Source organism: Sus scrofa, chromosome 8, assembly GCF_000003025.6.
Source record: "Sus scrofa isolate TJ Tabasco breed Duroc chromosome 8, Sscrofa11.1, whole genome shotgun sequence".
NCBI classification, from domain to species: domain Eukaryota; kingdom Metazoa; phylum Chordata; class Mammalia; order Artiodactyla; family Suidae; genus Sus; species Sus scrofa.
The window spans coordinates 86559077-86583449 of NC_010450.4; the positions used below are offsets into that span (position 1 = coordinate 86559077).

A 24373-nucleotide genomic window follows, 5' to 3' on the forward strand; every position below is an offset into this window, starting at 1 on the left:
CTTGGACTTCCTTATGGCATGACAGTTGGGCTCCAAAGGGAGAAGACAAAAGCTGCCAGTCCTCTCTGGAGTTCCCACTGTGGCTCAGCAACTTACGAACCCTACTAGTATCCATGAGGATGCAGGTTCGATCCCTGGCCTCACTCAGTGGGTTATTGATCCGGCACTGCCGTGACCTGTGGTGTAGGTCACAGACACAGCTCAGATCCTGCGTTGCTGTGGCTGTGGTGTAGGCTGGCATCTGTAGCTGTGATTCAACCCCTAGCCTGGGAACTTCCATATGCCACACCTGTGGCCCTGAAAAGGTGGGGAAAAAAGTTGCCACTCCTCTTAGAGCCTGGCTAATGAGCTCCTAGAACATCCACTGTGCTAATTTCCATGAATGAGAATGAGTTATTAGGTGGGCTCAGAAGCTCCACTCTGCCTGGAAGGAGCTATAAGCATAGATGGAAGCTCCCCTGCGGAAAACCGAGGCGTTGTCATCACAGGAAGGCAACTGAAAAAAAACAAACAAACCCAAAGCCCACTTCACTCCTCACTGGCCCATACTGAACCATCTGATGCTTATTCCTTCTCTGTACCACATTCCTGTTTGTGTTCATTGAGTTGTTGGATCACAAACTTTGTTCGCTGGAAGGGACATCCTCCATTTGCCTGCAGCTAGGCCTCTTAGTTTAGGGAACAATCCCGGAAACTTGATAGCTCCTTTTCTGATAACCAGGCTAGTTTAGGTACATTCAGGCATATGAGACAAATTTTTATAAATACTGTTAATTTGTAGAATATAATGGCCAAGGGACATAATGGAATCCCCCTCACTGGTGGCAAAGGATGTGCTGTCTTCATTAAGTATCTCGAGATGACTTAGGCAAAGAGGACAAACTAGGTAATCTATATATTTTTCTAAGCCTAATCTATGATTCTGTGGAATGCTACCATGCACTGATGCTCAAAGTAGTTCCTCGGGGAGTTCCCGTTGTGGCGCAGAGGTAATGAACCCAACTAGTAGCCATGAGGATTTGGGTTCAATCCCTGGCCTCGCTCAGTGGGTTAGGGATCCGCTGTTGTTGTGAGCTGTGGTGTAGGTCACAGATGCAGCTCAGATCCTGAGTTGCTGTGGCTGTGGTGTAGGCCAGCAGCTGTAGTTCCTATTCCACCCCTAGCCTGGGAACTTCCTTATGCTGCAGGTGTGGCCCTAAAAAGCCCCCCCCCCCAAAAAAAAATGAAGAAAAGAAAAAAAGAGTGTAGTTCCTTGGACCAGCCACATCAGTATCATCTGAGACTTGTTAGAAATGTAAATTTGGTGGTCCCAGCCTTAACCTACAGAATCAGAAACTCTGAGAGTGGGCCCAGAAATCTGTGTTTACCACAGTTTCTAGGTGATTCTTGTGTAGACTACACTTTGAGAAGAATGGCTGTCATAGATGATCCATCAAAGTCCCTCAGAGTATTGTCACCCTTTAGACTGAGGTTAACTAACAAGGTCTTGATGGCTATAAGGCTGGTAATACCACCAGAGGACACTGTCCCCATTCCTATTATTGTAGCAAATATTTCTCTTTAGCCTGGTGATTCTCTACTTCTCATGGCCTGAGTGTGACACTAATTAAAAAAAAATATTGGAGAATGCACCTTCATTCTTTACCTACTGGACTTCCTGGAGTGCTATGTACTGCTGGCTTCAATGGTAGCAGGTAGTGACTACAGGTGGTTAGTTGTGATTATAGCTCAATTGTACCATAGGTTTGTGTTTCAATCAATACCTATGATCTGTAAACCACCCTGAAATGCAGGGGGGAACATCATATGAAAATGTCTAAGACATGGCCTTTCTCTTCTAGGGTCTTCCAGTTGACCCCTGGACAACACGGGTTTGAACTCCACTTATATATGGATTTTTTTCAATGAGTATGTACTACAGTATTACACCATCCAAGACTGGTGAGGGGACTGAGGGTACAGAGGAACCAAGGCTGCACCGGACCAACTGTGAGGTTCTCTTCCACTGCCCAGAGGGTCGATGCCCCTAGCCCTTTCGTTGTTCAAAGGTCAAGGGTAAGTGCATAACAATTAAAGAGTATGCAGACTGGGTCCTGAGAGAGGACCCAAGTGTTGCAAGAATTCAAAGAGGATAGAGATTCCTTTATATGGGTGATCAATGAAGACTTCATGGAGGAAGTGGCATTTCAGCTGAGTCCTGGATACTTGGGTAGGAATATGTTTATATGTGTGTGTAGGGGGGTGTAGCCCATGTTTGTGAATGAAGGAGAAAGTGGAGTCAAGAACCTTCCAGTGATGCTTGTATCCCCAGCAACTGGATCAGGGACTGGCACCAAGCAGGTGCTCAGTGCGTATGCCATGTTCTGACCCACTGACTAACCGCTGACTCGTCTGTTTTTCTTTTCTTTGGAGAAAAGACAAGAGAAGAAATAACTACATAAAGTATAAAAATCATTTGGAAGATACATGCTGCTTTCAAAAACTTTAAGATGGGAGAGCAAAGTGCTTTTTGGAATCTTGAAAACATGGTACTTGGTGAATGTGAGTGACATGAGCTTTTGAGTGCTACGTCAGAGGCATATCCAGAGCTGGAAAGGGAGGTGGAACCAGATGGTGTGAGGCCCTGGATTCCAGGCCAACCCTCTTGACTTGTAACAGGGCATTGCTGAAGGATTTTTGAGCATAGTCTGCTGTGGGAAAAGTAATAAGTGGCATCAGTGAGAAAGTGAGCCCTGCCTTTGGTGAACACCAATCGAGAACCAAAATGCACTGAGCACTTACATAATGATGGGGAATAGAATAAATGCTATTCTATTGGACTCAGCAAACTTGTCATCCCATCTTGCTATTAAGAAACTCAGGGGCTTGAGGAGGATGAAAAACCTTTCCTAACACTGTACTGCTGGTGGATGGACATTGTTTGCTTTCCCACACTGTAAACAAGTTCCATATTGGAGTTCCTGTTGTGGCGCAGCAGAAACGAATCCGACTAGTATCCATGAGGATGCAGGTTCAATCCCTGGCCTCAATCAGTGAGTCAGGGATCTGGCATTGCTGTGAGCTGTGGTGTAGGCCAGCAGCTGTAGCTCTGATTCAACCCTTAGCCTGGGAACTTCCTTAGGTCAAGGGTGCAGCCCTAAAAATGAAATTTAAAAAAAGTTCCATATTTAACATGGATAGTCTCTTTTCCTTTTTAATAATACTATACTTCTTCTTAGTTATACTGATTTCTTGAACCCCGAAACTAGTCATTGAATGACTGGGGGTGTTCAGTGTTTTGAGAAAATTTCTAGTTTTGATTTGGGGGAAGCTGATGTGGCAGAGATGGATAACAGACCACTGAAGATTAGTAACATCACTCTAGGCAAAAGTGTTGGTGAGAAGCAGCGGCCCAGCCGGGGACTACCTTACCTCTAGTTCTTTTGCCTCTAGTTCTCGCCAATAAAATTTGAGCAGAATAAAAAATACAACAAACTAGTGACAATAACAAAAACAATGCAAACTCACAGAGATAGAGAACAAATGAGTGGTGACCAGTGGGGAAGACGGATGGGGGGAGAGACTAAGAGGTAGAAACTATTAAATATAAAATAAGCTATAAGGATATACTGTACAACATGGGGAATATAGTCCAAATTTTATAACTACAAATGGAGTTTTAAATTTTAAAGTATAACCTTTAAAAATTGTGACTCGCTAGACTGTCCATATCTATAAGTTATATAATATTGTGCAGCAACTCTGTCAATGAAAAAAAAAAGTGTGTTAATTCTGGTCTGAGTTTCTTCTCCACACACTTTCCCTCAATCCTACAGTAGAATAAAAAGGATTCTGAAACCTGAGAGGAGCGGGGAGCCCCACAATGACAGGGCCTAGTACTCTGAGCGATCACTTTGAAAGCTACTAGCCAGTGAGACCTTACTTGAGCAAGAACAGAACTTTCAGGAGTGATGGCACAGAGGGTTAAGGATCTGGCACTGTCACTGCAGCAGCTTGGGTTGCTGCTCTGGCAAGGGCTGGATCCCTGGTCTGGGAACTAGAACTTCCACATGCCCTTGGTGCAGCCAAAAAAGGGAATGAAACTTTTATTGTATTAAGCCATGGAGATTTAGGGGTCCAAATGTTCCTGAAGCTGGTCATAATTTAATTTATCAGTTGTTAGTACATTTAAATCATCATTATGAAGTAAGGAAATAGTGAATATGAATAAAATGTGTTTCTTTGGATTTGTAACTTGGATTGTATAAAGATTTGACTTATAATGGCATACAGCTTGTAGTAAAATGCCAAAATGTTTAGAAATAAGAAAAGCAGTAAGCTTGCCTTTTCACCATTTGGATCTAAGAGTCTGGGTACAGTTACAAAATATTTCTACAACTAAGGAGTCTGTCACACAAAGCCTGAGTTTTTTTTTTCTTTATGTAATCCTTTCTTCTTCTTTCTCTCCATACATTTCTTTTTTCCCCCGGCTGTACAGCATGGGGATCAAGTTACTCTTACATGTATACATTTTTTTTCCCACCCTTTGTTCTGTTGCAATATGAGTATCTAGACATAGTTCTCAATGCTACTCAGCAGGATCTCCTTGTAAATCTATTCCAAGTTGTATCTGATAACTCCAAGCTCCCGATCCCTCCCACTCCCTCCCTCTCCCGTTGGGCAGCCACAAGTCTATTCTTTTCTGTGGAGATGTTCATTTGTGCTGGATATTAGATTCCAGTTATAAGTGATATCATATGGTATTTGTCTTTGTCTTTCTGACTCATTTCACTCAGTATGAGAGTCTCTAGTTCCATCCATGTTGCTGCAAATGGCATTATGTCATTCTTTTTTATGGCTGAGTAGTATTCCATTGTGTATTTATACCACATCTTCCTAATCCAATCATCTGTTCATGGACATTTGGGTTGTTTCCATGTCTTGGCTATCGTGAATAGTGCTGCAATGAACATGCGGGTGCATGTGTCTCTTTTAAGTAGAGTTTTGTCCGGGCATATGCCCAAGAGTAGGATTGCAGGGTCATTTGGAAGTTCTATGTATAGATTTCTAAGGTATCTCCTAACTGTTCTCCATAGTGGCTGTACCAGTTTACATTCCCACCAGCAGTGCAGGAGGGTTCCCTTTTCTCCTCAGCCCCTCCAGCACTTGTTATTTGTGGACTTATTAATGACGGCCGTTCTGACTGGTGTGAGGTGGTATCTCATGGTAGTTTTGATTTGCATTTCTCTTATAATCAGCAATGTTGAGCATTTTTTTCATGTGTTTGCTGGCCATTTGTATACTTCCTTGAAGAACAGTCTATTCAGGTCTTTTGCCCATTTTTCCATTGGGTGATTGGCTTTTTTGTTGTTGAGTTGTATAAGTTGCTTATACATTTTAGAGATTAAGCCCTTGTTGGTTGCATCGTTTGAAACTATTTTCTCCCATTCTGTAAGTTGTCTTTTTGTTTTCTTTTTGGTTTCCCTTGCTGTGCAAAAGCTTTTCAGTTTGATGAGGTCCCATGGGTTTATTTTTGCTCTTATTTCTGTTGCTTTAAGAGACAGACCTGAGAAAATATTCATGATGTTGATGTCAGAGAGTGTTTTGCCTATGTTCTCTTCTAGGAGTTTGATGGTGTCTTGTCTTATATTTAAGTCTTTCAGCCATTTTGAGTTTATTTTTGTGCATGGTGTGAGGGTGTGTTCTAATTTCATTGCTTTGCATGCAGCTGTCCAGGTTTCCCAGCAATGCTTGCTGAATAGACTTTCTTTTCCCCATTTTATGTTCTTGCCTCCCTTGTCAAAGATTAATTGACCATAGGTGTCAAGGTTTATTTCTGGGTTCTCTATTCTGTTCCATTGGTCTGTCTGTCTGTTTTGATACCAGTACCACACTGTTTTGATGAATGTGGCTTTGTAATATTTCTTGAAGTCTGGGAAAGTTATGCCCCCTGCTTGGTTTTTGTTTCCAGGATTGCTTTGGCAATTCTGGGTCTTTTGTGGTTCCATATAAATTTTTCGATTGTTTGTTCTAGTTCTGCGAAAAATGTCATGGGTAATTTGATAGGGATTGCATTGAATCTGTAGATTGCTTTGGGTAGTATGGCCATTTTTACAATATTGATTTTTCCAATCCATGAACATGGAATATCTTTCCATTTCTTTACATCTTCTTTAATTTCTTTGATTAAAGTTTTATTGTTCTCGGCATGTAAGTCCTTTACTTCCTTGGTGAGGTGTATTCCAAGTTATTTGATTTTGTGAGGTGCAATTTTAAAAGGTACTGTATTTTTGTATTCCTTTCTAATATTTCATTGCTGGTATACAGAAATGCAACTAACTTCTGAATGTTCATCTTATATCCTGCTACTTTGCTGAATTTATTAATCAGTTCAAGTAGTTTTGGGGTTGAGTCCTTAGGATTTTCTATGTATAGTATCATGTCGTCTGCATACAGTGACAGTTTTATCTCTTCTCTTCCTATATGGATGCCTTTTATTTCTTTTGTTTGTCTAATTGCTGTGGCTAGGACTTCCAAAACTATGTTGAAGAGCAGTGGTGAGAGTGGGCATCCCTGTCTTGTTCCAGATTTGAGTGAGAAAAAGCCTGAGTATTTTAAATAAATTAATCATTCTTCTGTGCTTAGCATGATGGCCTCCTTGGGTTTTTCAACAAAGATAGACTATGTGAAAAATTAAAGCACTAGCTGTTCTTCCATTAGATCTCCTGTTTTTTCCCTCTGATATCAGTGAAAATCCAGTGATACTCAGAAGCAGTTAGATCCAAAAATTTAGAAAGATTTAACAGTTAGAAACTCTTGCCTATTAAATTACTTCCCTTCAGTTTAGCAATATGGACAATAATCCCAGGATTTTTTTTTTTTTTCTGTGAAAAGGTACTTGTTCAATTAGACCCGTCTGCACTGAGGTTTTTCTTTATCTCTACAGCAGTGGCCTGTAAATGAGCAAGATAATTAAGCCTACCCAAATTTTGTTTGGCTCTCAATGCACTGACCTTACCCACAAGGTTTATGTGTGCAGGCTTGTTTCAATAAATTTATTGTTTACTTGGGGGATTAGGATCTTAAGCAGCTTTTCCTTCTCTGTTTCTCATGGTCCCTGTGGAAACAGGCATTTAACCCACAGCCAGCTCTTTTTTCCCCAGAGCTCGTCTACCCAGCATGGCAAAGAAATAGGGAGCCCTCTTTTCCCAGGCATCCATGCACAAATATCCTTCTCTAGACTATTAACTTTCTTAACCATTGACACTAATGTGTGTAAGTACATTTCTTAATGTACCAGTAATTCAGTCTGCTTTGAACATAGGTGTAACTTACGCTAATTTGGGGGAACTCTATCCTCAAGTATGTAGGGATATGTAGCAAAAAGAAAGGTAGATACCCACCATACTAAAGGAATTCAGAGAAGGGGAGATCACCATAATCTGCTGTAGTCAGGTTTTTTTTTTTTTTTTTTTTTTTTCCTTGTCTTTTTGCCATTTCTTCGGCCGCTCCTGCGGTATATGGAGGTTCCCAGGCTAGGGGTCTAATCGGAGCTGTAGCCACCGGCCTATGCCAAAGCCACAGCAACTCGGGATCTGAGCCACGTCTGCAACCTACACCACAGCTCATGGCAATGCTGTATCCTTAACCCACTGAGCAAGGCCAGGGATCGAACCTGCAACCTCATGGTTCCTAGTCGGATTCGTTAACCGCTGAGTCACGATGGGAACTCCTGTCGTCAGGTTTTGATTCATGAAACAGATAAAACTCGAGTGAGACCTTGAGAGGTGGAAAAGAGTTGAATAGTCAGGGAGGAGGTGGGGAATCCTGGGTGGAGGATAAACATCAAGAGAAAAGGAATAGAAACAGAAGAGAAACGTGACATGTGCAGGGTGGATAAAGAAGAGAATCTGGCAGGTCCTTGAGGCACATAAGAGCATATTGGGAAGTAATCTAGAGAAAGCAGAGTGCAGCCTCCAGGAAGAGTGGAGCTACTGAACAAGAGTAACAGCTGACACTAGTGAACTGGGAAGATTACCTGGTAATCTTCTGGAGTGAAGAGTGGACTGCAAGGGTAGATGGGACAGTCTGACTACTGTTGCAAGAATATGGGTTATTGGGGTAGTGGGTGGCAACAAAAATGCAAATATGGAAAATGAGACATTTCAAAGGAGGATCATAAAGATTTATAAATGATGGAATATAATGAAAAAGAGTAAACTAATCAGAACTAAGGCACCACTGATAAAAGTTAAAGGACCCTGGGAAGACAGCTAGCTTAGTGAGGAAGTTTGGCCATCTTGAGTTTGATGTGGGACATCCAGAAAGTGCTGAGAAGGCAACTGAAAATGTGAACCTGGAATTCAAGTTAAGAGAGCAACGAAATATTGATCTGGAGATATCTTTGTGTTTCCTTCCCCCACCTCAATCTACTCTACATCTTTTTTTTACCCTGCCTCATAAGCCAGGAGGAAGGCTCTTGTGATCTGGTACATCAAGCTGAATTCCTTTCCTTCTGGCTTCCAGTAGAGCTTAACCAAGCGAAGCACTGGCAAGAGACTGAAGGAGAATAAAATGGAGATATTTATTCCTACTGGCTTCCTTGTTGGGGCTCTGGCTGGATCACTGCCTAACTGAAGACTACAATTCTTAGCCATTCACTCATGAGAAAATACAGCCTATAATGGCATCCTCGGACTGGCTGTGTTCAAATCTTTCTCCTCTCATGGGACCAGAAACTAGCCCAGTGGTGCTGGTTTGAAACCGAATGCTTGTTACCAGACACTGCTGGGGAGTCCCAAACAAGAAAAAATGATCAGAGCAGAGGACCCGAATAGCAAATCGTGTTCAAGTTGTCCCAGGAGACTATCACCTTACTGATACTCCCCTAGTGTTTCCCACTAATGCCTTGAACTTGGCAAAGGCTGGGCAAATTTCCCTTGGGCTGTCATTCATCATATTTACAACTTTTTTCTTTCACAAAAGTTGACCCTCTGCTCCTTTCTTAGTGGAGGGGATACCAAAAAATTAAAAAAATAAATGTAGAGTTTAAGCTGAAGGTCTGGGCCCGGTCACTCCTCACACAAATATCTAAGCCTCCTACATCATTTGGGTGTTTGATAGCTCCAAGAGACATATTTTCTTTAGAAACCTCTATGTACAAGGTTTGTAGAAGAACCGCTTACAGCAAGTTGCTCAATTTTACTATGGCTCCATTTTCTTAAAGTATAAAATGAAGATAATTAAGAGCATATTAGGTAGATGCTACTGTATCTTCATTTTATACTTTAAAAAATTTGGTCGCTGGAATGTCGTTTGGGCTTAACGAGATAATATATGCAAACTGTTAGCTCAGCGTCACTTCCTAGACAGTTACGAGTACAATAAAGTTATTAAGCACTTACCTGCAGCCAGGCAGCGGGGAGCTTTCCCACATTTTGTCTCATTTAGTAACCAGCAGCCCTGGCAAGCGGTTCAGGAGTCTGAGCGCCGAGCCACAGGATAGGAGGCCAAGGGGGCAGAGGTTCCGTGAGGGGAGCTCACTGAGGGCTGGGGTTCCCAGCCAGCCGGGGAGGGGTCGCAGAGGCGCGCGGCCGGGGGGCGCAGGCGCTGTGCGCGCCCGCCCTCCGCGGCGTCTGCTCGCTGCTCTCTTAATACCGCTGCGCCGCTGGTCGCAGCCAGTCGGGCCAGCTCCATGAGGACCAGGCACGTGAACTTGCTGATCGCGCTCGTCGCCTTCGTGCTCTTCAGTTTCTCCTGCTTCTGCATCTCCAGGATGACTCAAACCAGTAAGCGGCGGGTCGCTTCTCCCGGCCTCTTTCTTGCCTCCGGGGCTTCGGGGCTCCCGAATTGCTAGTGCGGCCGGGTCGGAGAGAAGGGGGTGGAGGACGTGGGAACGTGCTGGCTGTCGCATACTGTCTTATTAGAGACTTTCAGAGGTGGCCACCCACTCCCTTGTCCCGCCGGCCGTTAAGCGGTAACGGACGCCGCTGGTCTACCGGGCGGCCGTGACCTCTCCAGGCGCGCGCGCACTAACCGGTTGGCCTGCGGAGTTTGCGGGGCCCCCTCTGGCCTCTGCAGGTTCCTATCCCCTCAAAGGTTAAAAGGCTGCGCTTCTAACCCGCAAGTCGTCGTCTTCTCCAGAAACCTGCAAATGTCTGACGTCAGGAACTCTTACAGTCAGCCTCTTTCCTCTTTCCAATTCTATGTTTTGTTTTCGAGCCACACTTCGTCTCCTTAAAGTATTGTTTGCGAAGCTAAAGAGAAATGAGGTGACGGAGACAGACATTATCAACGGTTTATAGAGCACTGGTTTAGCACCTAAGCTTTCTCAGGCGGGCCATAGGGCTTGCGTTACCACTTTGAAACGCACCAAGGTTTTAGTTTATTGGTGTCTTTCGGGCTGCTAATTTAGCAAATAAAAATAGAGGTTGCCCAGGTAAATTTGAATTTCAGATGAACAGTGCATAAGTGGTTTTTTATTTGTTTGTTTGCTTTTTGTGTGTGTGTGTGTGTTTTTAGGGCGGCACCGGCAGCATATGGAAATTCCCAAGCTAGGGCTCGAATTGGAGTTGCAGCTGCCAACCTGTACCACAGCCACAGCAACGCTGGACCCTTAACCCACTGAGCGAGGTGAGGGATGGAACCAGTGATCCTCAGAATCCTAGTCAGATTCGTTTCTGCTGAGCTAGGACAGGAAACTCCAACAATGCAGAAGTTTTAATTTTAAGTATAAAAATTTCATGGGATATATTTATACTAAAAACATTATTTATCTGAAATTTAAAGTTAATTAGGCTTCCTGTATTTTCTCTTTCCACACTAGTCCATAGTGAGTATTTTAGTATTATTTAGTTGAATTTTGAATTTAAGACTTTGGAATCCTGTAAAGATATCAACCCAGGCTTCCAGGATTGTCCTTAGGTTGTTTTCTGTTCATTTTTCATGCTTTTTAAAGAGAATTAGGACACAAAGTACATAAAGTAATCTTGGTAGTAATGTGGAGGATCAATTTGGAGGCAGCTTTACTGCTGTAATTAATGTTGAAATTACATTCTAATCCCCTGATACTAAATTTTATCATGTACACACAATACGAACATTTACCCCATTGGTTTGAATGATCAGAAATGTACATTAATTTATTGGATTTATGCTAATCTTAATTTTGTACTCTTTTATTCTTCATTTCTTATAAAGAATGTTACCCAAACATGTTTTCATTATTTTAGAACGGATAACAATGAGCACTTTTACACCAAAAAGTACACCATTACTGATAATTGGAAAGCAAAATGTAAACTTTTTATAGTAATTTTGGAAGGCATTTAGTTTGGTAACCTCAGAGGGCATTTTAGTACAGTTTGTATTCTTATAATGAAATGTTAGACTTTAAGACACAATCATTTTGATGTGTTTTCCAGTTATGACCAGGAAAAAGAAGTTTGGTTCCCCAAAGCATTTATATTCCTATCATTTATATGTTCAAGTTCATAAAATGAGATATTGTTCTGAGAAGGCACTACTCTTAATAGAGCAGATAAAGCAGGTTTTTCATTTTCTATGTGGAACTTAGCTCTAAAACAATTAGGAAATCAATTCTAGTACTATAATGAGATGTTCTCACATCAACCAAAAAACCCACAGACTTTGTTTAGTTTCTGAAGTATTGATTTTTATAAAACAAAAATAATACAAATGTTTTAAAAATTTGATCTGTAGTTATAACTCTTATCAATGAAAAACTGGGAATATTAGAAAGATAACCACCAGTTTGTGCTTTACTCTTTCCCCTTGTAAAATTAATTTTTCTGTGTACATAACCTTTAATTTTTTTGTTTTTCGTTTTTCATTTTTTGCTTTTTATTTTATTTTTTTTTAAGGACCACACCCACGACACACGGAGGTTCCCAGGCTAGGGACTGAATAGGAGCTGTAGCTGCCAGCCTACACCACAGCCACGGCAACTCAGGATCTGAGCCATGTCTGTGACCTACACAAGCGCTCATGGCAACGCCAGATCCTTAACCCACTGAGCAAGGCCAGGGATGGAACCCGCATCATCATGGATGCTAGTCGGGTTTGGTAACTACTGAGCCACGACGGGAACTCCAACCTTTAATTTTTTTGTAACCTCATAGTATTTAATAATTCATCAGTTTGTTCAACAAATATGTAAGCTCCTTGAAGAGCTCCTTGAAGAGCTCCCCCTCCATTTTTTCCTGTTTGGTTCATTGCTGTGTCTCTAGAATCTTGAAAACTATCTGCCATGGTAAATATTTGTTGAGTGAATGAATGGTTGAGTGAATAAATAAATTTAATAAGTACCTATTCATGTCGTAGGACTTCCCAACTTCCTTTCCTTTGCTATGGAGGGACTTGCACAAGGCTCCTCATGTTTGCAGACCCTGAATTGCAATTCTCTATTGATATCGAATACCCCCCACCCCTGGCTTTTTTTTTTTTTTTTGCTGGAGAAATAATTGGCAGTCTATTTGTTTTAGGTCAGCAATACTCTTTGTAGTGTTGAAATATTTCACCATAAAACTAATGCATAGAGGAACCACTCATAGGAAGTTTAAAGGACTTATGTTCTGTGTTCTAAAAGACCTATGTAATTCTCCCTACATTGGCAGGAGGTCCTTGAAGTTTCTCCAAGCTCACTTTATCCACTCCTCTAACTCTGGAGAATGTTACAGTACACTCACTGCACAATTTGCAGGCAGGTAAACCCCCAGGGTCATTTAAAGCCTCTGCCTTTGCTTCCAAAAACCACTGAAGGGGTCACCTACCAGATAGGACTGGCATTTAGACTTTACCCATATGCCCTCCCACAAAAAATGCAAATATTTGCTAACACCCAGAGGCACTTTCCAGGTAGATTGAACCTTCCCCATTGTATCTGCAGGGGTCTCTGAAGTAACTTGGATATTTCTTCAAGAGATCATCCCTAGGTTCCGTTTCCGCACAGCTCTCCAGAGTGACAGCGGCCCAGTTTTCACTTCTCAACAGGTGTCTCACACTTTAGACATTAAATAGAAATTACTGGAGTTCCCGTCGTGGCGCAGTGGTTAACGAATCCGACTAGGAACCATGAGGTTGCTGGTTCGGTCCCTGCCTTTGCTCAGTGGGTTAACGATCCGGCGTTGCCGTGAGCTGTGGTGTAGGTTGCAGACGCGGCTCGGATCCCGAGTTGCTGTGGCTCTGGCGTAGGCCAGTGGCTACAGCTCCGATTCGACCCCTCGCCTGGGAACCTCCATATGCCGCGGGAGCGGTCCAAGAAATAGCAACAACAACAACAACAAAAAAGACAAAAAGACAAAAAAAAAAAAAAAAAGAAATTACTTAGAGCTTGGCATACCCAATCTTCAGGAATAACTGAAAAGGCTTATTCCTCCCTCACAAGACACCTCACCAAGCTCACCTTGGAATTCAAGCAGAGCTGGCTAGAACTCCTTCCCTGTGCCCTTTTATGACTCTGGATTGCTCCTCGGTCCCTTCAAACACGTGTATGGACACCCAGCTCTTCTTACTCCCTTTTCTGCCACAAAGCGTCCTCCTTGGCTCTTACCTCCCAGCCCTAGAACTAACTTGCAACTTTTTATGGACTGGTAAATACTTAACCCCGACCTCAGAACCTGCCTCCATCTATAGTCCTACAATCTGGAGACTGGGTCCTATTAAAAGACTTTGCTGGACATACCAAACCTCTCCAAGCTCCTTGAAAGGGTCCATCTCAGGCACTACTTACAACTCTGACAGCAGCCAAATTCTCAGAACATCCCTCTTGGATTCTTCTGTCCTGGTTAAAACCTACTGACCTGCCCGACCTCCTCAAAATCTGCTGGCTAGTTACTTAGGCCAGCCGTCCAGTCTTCAAATCTCAAGGACCCCCGAGTCATTGGAACTGTGAGAATCTCTATGGCTGAAAGCCTGTGTTAAGTTCCTTATTCTCCTTTTCCTTCTCTGGGCCTTCTTCCTCCTGTGTGTCCTCCTGTCCTCCTCTTGTGGCTCCATTCCTTGGTATCCCGGCCTCTCCAAGGCATTCTGAAGATGGTGTGACTCCAATTCCACCTCTCCTTCATAGCTCTCTCCTTTGTCACACCTGGTCCTGTGTCCCTGATGGCAGTGCCCCACCCATGTCTCCAGACCATCAGTGAAACTGTACCCTGATCGCAACATCAAAACAACACCACTTCCTGGCTCCCTTTGCCTGTGGCACTTAAGAATAATTCCATTTTACCCATTACTTTATAATTAATTGTTTAAAAATGTGCCCCTTTCCCTCATCCCTTGCAGCCTGATTTTCAGTTAGAACAGGAACCTGACTTTATCTGTGTTTGCTGTCTTATCACACAGCACAGTGAGTGGCCCATGGTAAGTATTAAATAGAAGTAGGACTTTCTTCAGCTTGCTTCTCTTTACTGGAGGTGTTTAGTGAGTGAAGTAAGGTGGAAAAGTCAGATTCTGGCCATATCGTATAGGACCTTCTATATTAAGGCAAGTGTAACTTTATTCAGTAAGCGTCCAGGGAATCATGTCAAGTCTTTGAGCAGTGTTTCCAGAAGATTAACCGTGCGTTGGAGGCAAGAGACTAAGAGGCAATTATAGCAGTGCATCTAGAGGTGGTAAAGCCTGGAACTATGGTGAAGTCAATTATTAGAAAGATAAAACAATTAAAAGGGTCTGTGATAGTGCCTCTCAGATTTTAGCATGCATACCAATCACCTGTGAATCTTATTAAACTAGATTCTGACTCAGGAAGTCTGGGATGAGGCCTGAAAGCCTGTGTTTCTAATAAGCTCACAGCTGGTACCACAGACCCATGCCGTCCAATACGGTAGCCCCTAGCCAGGTGGCTCTCAGGCACTTGAAGTGTAGTTAGTGAAACTAAGGAGCTGAGTTATTTTATTTTAGTAATTTAAATTTAAAAACTGAAGTCGTGCAAAATATTTCTCCATCAGGCAAAATTTTTTTGTTTTGGTAAGATTGCATTTTACTGTAACTATCAAAATTTAGTATCTGAGTTAAGATGTACCGTAGAAGTATAAAATACATACCGGATTTAAAATATTTAGCACCTGGAGTTCCCATCGTGGCTCAGTGGTTAATGAATCCGACCAAGAACCATGAGGTTGCAGGTTCGATCCCTGGCCTTGCTCAGTGGGTTAAGGATCTGGCGTTGCCGTGAGCTATGGTGTAGGTTGCAGACAAGGCTCAGATCCCACGTGACTGTGGCTGTGGCGTAGGCCAGTGGCTACAGCTCCAATTCAGCCCCTAGCCTGGGAACCTCCATGTGCCTTGGGAGCAGCCCAAGAAATGGCAAAAAAAAAAAAAAAAAAAGACAACAACAACAACAATTTAGCACCAAAAAAGAATGTAGACTATTACATTAAGTATTTTATGTTGATTACATGTTCAAAAATATTATATATATAGGATTACATTATCTATACTGTTTACAACTACCTTTACTTGTTTGTTTTTATTTTTTAAAAAACATGTAGCTACTAGAAAAATGCGGCTTACATTTTCCTTGTACGGGGAGTAGTGCCTTGGACCTCTGCTCTGAAGAGCAAAGTCAGTGGTGCATAGGCTCTCACCTGGACTCATTTATATGGTAGAAGTCACATTGGCTCATTGTACACAGACTGGTTTGTGTTTTCACAGTTTCACCTCAGTTGATTCAAAGCATCAAATTATTCAAGCTTCTGCAAAATTATTTTGCAGCTTTTCATCCTCCAGAATACCTGAGTGAATATGCAGATAATATAAATGTTTTATTTATTTATTTATTTATTTATTTTTGTCTTTTTAGGGCCGCACCCAAGGCATACGGAGGTTCCTAGGCTAGGGGTTGAATCGGAGCTGCAGCCGCCAGCCTACACCAGAGTCACAGCAACACCGGATCCAAGCCACGTCTGCGACCTACACCACAGCTCACGGCAACGCGGATCCTTAGCCCACTGAGCAAGGCCAGGGGTTGAACCCACAACCTCATGGTTCCAAGTTGGATTTGTTTCCACTGTGTCATGACGGGAATTCCGCAAATAATATAAATGTTTTAAATAGAACATTGATGAATTGAATTATCAGGTAAGAATATACAAGAAGCAGATCCAAAAATAGAGATTATGTCCTTTAATATATCTGTATGGTTGTTTCTTTTTTCTTTTCTTTCTTTTCTTTTTTTTTTTTTTTTGTCTTTTTAGAGCTGCGCCCAAGGCATATGGAGATTCCTAGGCTAGGGGTCGAATCAGACCTGTAGCTGCCAGCCTACACCACAGCCACGGCACCACAGGATCTGAGCTTGTCTGTAACCTACACTACAGCTCATGGCAACGCTGGATCCTTAACCTAGTTAGGAGAACCAGGGGTCAAACCTGCAACCTCCTAGATACTAGTCAGGGTTGTTAACCGCTGAGCCACAATGGGAACTCCCTGTATGGTTGTTTCTGAAAACAATACTTCCTCTAGAGAAAACTCTTTGCATGTTTGCCAAATTGATCCCTCAAGGACTGCCCGACATTGTGGAAGTCCAGAAATGTTGCATCACCCATGATGTATCAACTCCAATCACATGATCCATTTTGCAAAGAGAATATTACCCTGGAAGCCCCAATAACAGGGTTATACTGGTTAAACCACATCCAATGTAAAATACATAAGCATCCTCAAATAGTATTGACTGTATGAATATTCAAGATTTGTCTGTTATAGTTGCAGTTCTTTTGATTAAAGCATGATTCACATTTAGAATCATTCGAATCAGTTCCTATGCTGGTAAGTCCATTTATACACTGATTTATTCATTCATTCAGCGTATATTTGTGTAGGAGCTATATGGCAGTCACCGTTTCAGGCATCGGGAATTTAGTTAAAAAATAGAACAAAACTTCTTGCTGTTCTCAAGCTTACATTCTGGAGAACTCTGGGAGAAATATAAAAGTAGTAAATACATACTAGGAAGTCAGTGACAAGTGATTTGGGAAAGAATAAAAAGGTACAGGGAGAGAGAAGCTGTGCTATTTAACATAGAATGGCAGAGCAGGCTTCTCTGAGAAGGTAACATTGTAGCAGAAACCTGAATGAAATTAGGAAGCTCTGGCCAGGCAGTATCTGGAGGACAAGTTGAGAAAATTCCAAGAGCCAGAGCAATAAGGTGGGAAAGTGGGTGGCCCGAGGAACAGTATAGAGGCCATTGTGTCTGGAGCTGCTCCCAGGAGTAAGGTAGAAGGGGTGATGGGTGAGTCCTGTTGAGTCCTTTTGGGCTCCACTGTGGTGAGGGCTTTGGCTGTTTTTCTAAGTGGGATGAGAAATCTCTGGAAGGTTTTGAGCAGAGAAAAGGCATCATCTGGATCTTTGCCACAGGCCACACATACGTGTGTTTTGGTTTATAAAAGGCAGATGAGTGAAAAAATGTACTGGGATGGTCTACAAAATTTGTACACATTTTTAAGAAACTTCACAGAAATTCCATGAATATGCTGGGCTATTTCAAGTTCTGCCTCCACCAGCATCCCTTATATTGATATTCAGTGTCATTTGAGGTTTGTTACAAGAAAGGTTTGAGAAACTCTGGTTTATACAGAAAAGTTCAAACTCCTTGTAGCTTATCAAAAAGACCAGCATAACCAGATCCCTCTTTTAACCTCACTGTGAATTTTCCCTATGTTGCCCTGAAATAGTGACCAGCTTCTGGGTCCATAGAGACCATATTTTCGAATGCTTCTCTGCCTTTCCACACTGCATTCCAACTAGAATGCCTTTCCTCGCTTCTCTCAATTGTCCAGTAGCTCACGTTCCTTTAAGAGTCCCTGAGGACATCACATCCTTCAGATCCTTCTCCAGCCTTTCTCTCCCTTCCCCTCCCAGACCGTCTAAATTCTGTCCCTTGTGCCTACTATTATCACTGCATGCCGGGGTGAAACCTTGTTCTTCTCTGCCCACACTTCCTGCAAGGGTATAGCTCTCATTTCACCCTCCTAAAGAGGGCATTTTAAAGTGAACACTTGGAATTTCGCCCAGTAGCTCATTGCCAGTCTCAGAAGACTGAGAGATTCACCTGAATGATCAGATTCAGTGGTAAGTTGATAGATCTGATTTTTATGGGCCAAGTTCACTAGGAGGCAGAATCACTTCCTTATAAAGGCAGCCTAGACCATCTCTGGCTCTTCCTCTTGTAATATCTGAAAGAAGGGCCAGGCTCCCTTTTTATTTTTTCCTCCTAAGTAGTAAACACACATGCAAGTCACCCCTTTTGTGGGTGTGGCCCACTTCTGTCCAGCTCCTCTTTCAATAATGGGGTAGGAGTAGGGGTCAGTTCACTTAGGTGGAATGTCAGCATCCCAGTGCATGCTGTCAGAGAGCCCCAAGTAAAGCTGATAGTCTGTACTGGGGACTGGTGTCATCAATGGGTGTGCCTAAATAGTTAAAATCCAAGGAGAAGGCAATTTATAACATCAGAAATATTGCATTGATTTCAGTCATCAGTTTAGGTCTACTGATTAGCTTATAAACTTCCTGAAGGCAGGAACTGACCTATCTTTTTTATTTTTGTGTTTCCATTGACTCAGTAATTGGCAAAGAAAAGGTGTTTAATTTTTTATTTATTTTTTTCTGATTACAGAAGCAATGCAACATGATTTTATAAGCAAAATAATTTTGTGAAAATAGGAAAAAGTGATTCAGCAGGAATTCCCTGGTGGCTTGGTGGGTTAAGGATCTGGCGTTGTCACTGTTGTGACTCAGGTCGCTGCTGTGGTGTGGGTTCAATCCTGGGAATATCTACATGCCTCGGGGACAGCCAAAAAAAGTGATTCAACAAACCACAGATTATATATTAGCAAAATATAAACTTGTACACTTACTCTTTTTTACTGTGTTAGTGTACTGTTTTTGCAAAAAGGAAATTATAAGGTTTTGTTTAAAAAAATTGTTTTTGTAGTGTTAAATGGTCTTCTGCAAGGTTTTCCAAGCTACATAGTATTTAATTGATAAATGAATAAAGAGTAGTCCATTGATAAACAATATTTATTAGACATTTGTCCAAGCATCTTTTTTTCACGTGCTTTGCTGTATGGTTTTTGTGCATAATAGCATTACAACTTCACAACAACTCTGCAGCAGGGATTTTTATGGGTTATTTCACACCTAAAGGAGCAGAGGCGGATAGAAATTAAGTAGCTTGCCCAAGGTCACAAAGATACTAAGTGGCAAAACTGGGAGTCAGTTATATGTCATTTAACTTGAGAGCCACCAGAACTCTTTTTTTTTGTTGTTGTTGTTGTTGTTGTCTTTTTGCCTTTTTGAGGGCTGCTCCTGCAGCATATGGAGATTCGCAGGCTAGGGGTCTAATCAGAGCTGTAGCTGCCGAGCCTACGCCAGAGCCACAGCAACGTGGGATCCGAGCCATATCTGGAACCTACACCACAGCTCACGGCAACACCGGATCCTTAACCCACTGAGCAAGGCCAGGGATCGAAACCACAACCTCATGGTTCTTAGTCAGATTCATTAACCACTGAGCCATGACGGGAACTCCACACCAGAACCCTTAAAAGGATATTCTGTAATTTATTTAGCCTAGTTCCATCGTTGGGCATTGTGGTTGTTTTCATTTTTCTTACAGAGATAAATAATGCTGCCTATGTTGAACATCCTTAGAGCCAAATATGTGTGCGTACTTATGGTCATTTTCTTCAGAAAAGTTCTTAGAAGTGAAATTTTTGGCTAAACTGGCTTTCCCCTCTAATTACAAATCTAGTGCATGCACAAAATGGAAAATTTGGAAAACATAGAAAAGCACCAAGTAATGAAGTAACAACCATTGATAATCTCTCCTTTTAGATGTTACTATTTTTAGCATTTTATTCTTTTTTTCCCAGTCTTTTATGTACATATATAACATATGTTATATGTGTATAACAGTATATATATTATATGTACATAAATGTAATGCTGTGTATAGCTATATTGAAGCATGTACCTTATATTTCATTCTGTATTATAGAAAATTGTATGATACCACTGCTACATGTATAAATTTATATTTTCTTCATAGGTAATCAATTAATTAATTGTAGAAATCATATTTTGGAGTTTAAGGAAAATATTCTACGTCTGAAAAACAAAACAGAAAGAAATCATCAAGAGCTGATCAAAGCCTTGAATAAAATGAAGTTTGAAGTTGCAGACAGAGAAAATGTATCAGTAAACTCAGGTTTGTGTTGTTTTTGTGTATGATGGTTTCTTTGTTTGATGTCTTGTGTTTGGAAATTCACATTTTATGATTTCTTATTTTAAGTCATTTCTTAGAATAAACGTAACTAAATCATTACTCATTCTTTTATTGTGAGACATGCAAAAACCAGGTAAGAGACATCACTGATAAACTTCCTCTCAGCTCTATCTCAAAAATGGTCTTCCTTTTTTTTCCATCTCTGAGTTGCACTACCTTCTGTGGCCCATCTAGTGGAGGCAGCCAGAAACCTGAGTATCTTCTCTGCCTCTGTCGTCTTCCTCTGGCATCCTTCCACGGTGGTCAATAAGTAGTCCAGAGTCCTGGTGATTCATAGCCCTGTGTATTTCACACAAATCTGTCTGCGCTTTTCTGTCACCATCTCTACTGTTCTGGTCAGGCCACCTTCATGCTTTATCTGAATGACTGCTCTTATATTTCTATTTTTTTTCTCTCTTTCCAGTCTTGTTTGTCCCCACTTATTCTCACTTTAGCCTAGGTGAAGACTACACTCTCCTGTACATCAACCTTCAGTGGCTCCGCATTTCTTTTCTTTCTTTCTTTTTTTTTTTTTTGCTTTTTGCTTTTCAGGGCCTCACCTGTGGCATATGGAAGTTCCCAGGCTAGCGGTCACATCAGAGCTACAGCTGCCAGCCTATACAACAGCCATAGCAACGTGGGGTCCAAGCCACATCGATGACCTACACTACAGCTCACGGCAACACTGGATCCCTGACCCACTGAGTAAGGCCAGAGATTGAACCCAAATCCTCATAGATACTAGTTGGATTGGTTTCCACTATACCACAACTCAAACTCCCGGCTCCTCATTTCTTTAGGATAAAAAGTCCGGTCTTCTGCTCTCCCCTCTGTAATCAAATACCTCCCCTCACTCTTCACCCCTGGCAACCACTGATCAATTCTCTGATTTTATAGTTTTCCATTTTCTAGAATGCTATACAAATGGAATTACACTGTGTGTACATAACTCTTTGAGGCTGGCTTCTTTGACTTAGCACAGATTATTCATCCAAGTTGTTATGTGACCAGTTGTGTTTTGCCTTTTTGTTCCTGACCAGCATTTTGCCACATGGATGTGCAATGAATAGTTTATTTCACCAGTGGAGGGACTTTTGGATTGTTTTCAGTGATTATCAATACCTGTCAAGTAAGCATTTGTGTACAGATTTTTTGTGTATAGGAAGGGAATTTTCCTTAGGATAAATATCTAGGATTCATTGGCATCTAGAAGGTGTAGATCATAAGAAATAGCCATGCTGGAGTTCCTGTCTTGGCTCAGTGGAAACGCATGTGACTAGCATCCAGGAGGATGCAGGTTCCATCCCTGGCCTTGCTCAGTAGGTTAAGGATCCAGTGTTGAATTACCATTGCACCCTTTTCGAAAATCAGTTGACCTTCCTTGTATGGATCTATGTCTGGATCTTTGTTCTTTTCCACTGGTCTGTGTATCTGTTTGTTCTGTAATATGCCACTGTCTTGATTACAATATTACATATTGTGAATTAAATAGAATAATGTGGGTCCTCCAGCTTTGATCTTTCTTCAGATTATGGGATCAAATTCAAATGAATGGTACAAATGGAGCTGTTAAACATTGAGAGACTACAAAACACAGAAAGATACAAGCTTGAATGATATGGTATTAATCAAAGTACTAGAGCAGGCCAGTTAAAGTGTGTCACGGTTCTGCTTCCTTCATTTGGAACTGTCAGTTCTGTTAGCCTCTGGTTGTCTCACTTACAGTGTTAGACTTAAATACCACTTTTAAAATAAGTATGAATTAGTAACCTTTGAGCTATATTTTGTAGCCTTATGATTTGGATAATTCACACGCAATAGTATTTATCTTATACACTGAATGCTAAATGAATCTATGAATTAATTTGTTAACCCTCATTTGAAAAAATTGTACTAGGAGGAGAAAAACCCCTATAGTTGTGGACTCAGAAACCCTGTTTTTTCTCTTTCAGTTAAGAAGAATATGAATGCATTGGGTAAGAATGAAATAGTTCCCAATGCATTTGAAGTCTTAAAGTTCTTGTTCCCTCATCTTAGGAAAGTAGACAGAATTTATCCTGATGTTATCATTGGCAAAGAGAAAACAGGCGGTAAGAAAACTTATAACTGGGAAATCAATACAGATATTTTGATCTTTCGGATCATCCTGTAATGTTTTGAAATGTAATCCGTTAATATATTCATAAATGACCAGCCTAACTGCATTAATTTGGTTTACTGCAAATCAAGGTATTAATCCGGCAGAAAAAATTATTCAATAAATATTTGGGACTTGAATTCAAATTCAGTTTTAATACAGATGCTTTGACAATAAGTCAGTATAAGCCAAATATCATTAAGCATCTGCTAAGTGCTTGGCAACTCTTTTCCCCTTTGGTTTGGATAAATTTATTTCTTATCTGATTATTTTCCTATTTACCCATCTTTCTGGGGACCAAAAGCAGCAAAAGCTTTACGGAAGAGATGTTTGAGCTAAGCCTTGAAGAATGAGTTCATTAGGTATAGAAGGAGAGAAGAAGCATTTGCATTAGATATAGGAATATTAGGCCAAGTCACCAAACAACTGCGATTCCCACAACCCTTGTTCAGTCCAATGAGTGAAACACTCTAGGCCAGAGTCAGCAAACCAGAGCCCGCAGGCCAAATCTGCCTGTTTTTAAGTAGTTTTATTTGACTGTAGCCATATTCATTATTATCTTGTCTGTGGTTGCTTCTGTGCTATATCAGCAGAGATGAGTAGTTATAACAGAGAGAAAATGGCCCAAGAGCTGAAAATGTTTACTCTCTGGCCCTTCACAGAAAAAGTGTGCTGACCTCTGCTCTAGACAGTTCCTTGGGAATAAGTAGCCTTGTTCCGTGTCCCGTGGCTCTGACAAGCTGGTTGTGTTGTGATGGGGGTGACATGACAGATGACATTGTTTAACACCTACTGAATTCTTACCATGTCCGCTATACCAAGTTAGTTGTTTTCTTTCATTATCTCATTTAAATCTCACAACCCAGGAGTTCACGATGTGGCTGAAGAACCCATCTAGTATCCATGAGGATGTAGGTTCGATCCCTGGCCTCCCTCAGCGGGTTAAGGATCTGGCATTACTGCAAGCTTTGGTGTAGCTTACAGATGCGTCTCAGATCTGGTGTTGCTGTGGCTGTGGCGTAGGCTGGCAGCTGTGGCTCTGATTTGACCCCTAGGCTGGGACTTGCATATTCTGAGACTTTAGATACTGAGGAGAAGCATGGCCTCAGATGAGTACCAGCAGAGATAAGCAGAAGCCCATGATATAGAGTGAAATGGAGGAGAGAGGGCATATTGGTAATGGGGAAGGGCACTGGAATTCCTTATGGGGGAGCATGGGGGTGTTGAAATAACCCAGTTGTCAGAGCTATGGTTATATCCTGGATAATTTTCTAATCCTTCAACTATTTCCTCATTTCTAACCCTTGCTGTGTGTTCAGTCCTTCTTTTGAGGTTCCTTTGGTGTGTTTTCCTAGGTTCTTGGGAGGTCAGGCTTGCATATAAACCTTTCTCACCAGAGGTAATTTAAAGGGACTTTAGTTTCTCTGAAGGTAACTAAAAGATCCTAACACGTAAAACATTTGCAGCAGTATTGAAGCCTGTAGCATGGCCTGCTGAGGAACCTGTCAACAATCTGGTATATTCTGTATTTGGATATATCTCAGATAATTTCTACTCTCCATAGCCCTTCAGTAACTGTTTTTTATTGACCCTCTTTTCTTGCCTCGTCTACTGAAACTGACTTGTGATTTTTCTCCTGGCTTTAGTATCGTTAAAGTCGATTCATTCTTCTTACCTTCCTCATAGGTACATACACAAATGCATAATTCATCATGCTCAACTCTTCCTTAAAATCCTTCAGTAGACTCTCCTTTAGTGCATATAGGGTGAAGTTAGCTTCTTGATGTGGTACATGCCCAAGAGGCTATATCTTTCAGATCTCAATTTCTGCCACTTCCCTTTTTTCCAGCAACCCCAAACCACTTACAGTGATCACTGCCCGTAAGGAACACATCACCTCCTGTCAATCCACAGCTAACTTGTCATATAAGTGTATTATCCAGTATGACTTTTCAGCTTAACTAACAACTTCTTTGTGA

The 24373-nt window shown here is 41.5% G+C and overlaps 1 protein-coding gene across 2 annotated transcripts in view; it reads left to right on the forward strand.

Annotated features, from left to right (window-relative positions):
- MGAT4D (MGAT4 family member D) overlaps positions 7478–24373 on the forward strand; it is a 50900-nt gene continuing 34004 nt past the window's right edge. For both annotated transcript variants that reach the window (XM_013978887.2, XM_021101557.1), the window contains exons 1-3: positions 7478–9767; positions 20042–20200; positions 22210–22347. In XM_013978887.2, coding sequence (XP_013834341.2) covers positions 9674–9767; positions 20042–20200; positions 22210–22347 — 391 coding nt within the window. In that variant the 5' untranslated portion in view covers positions 7478–9673. The remainder of the gene's footprint in view (positions 9768–20041; positions 20201–22209; positions 22348–24373) is intronic.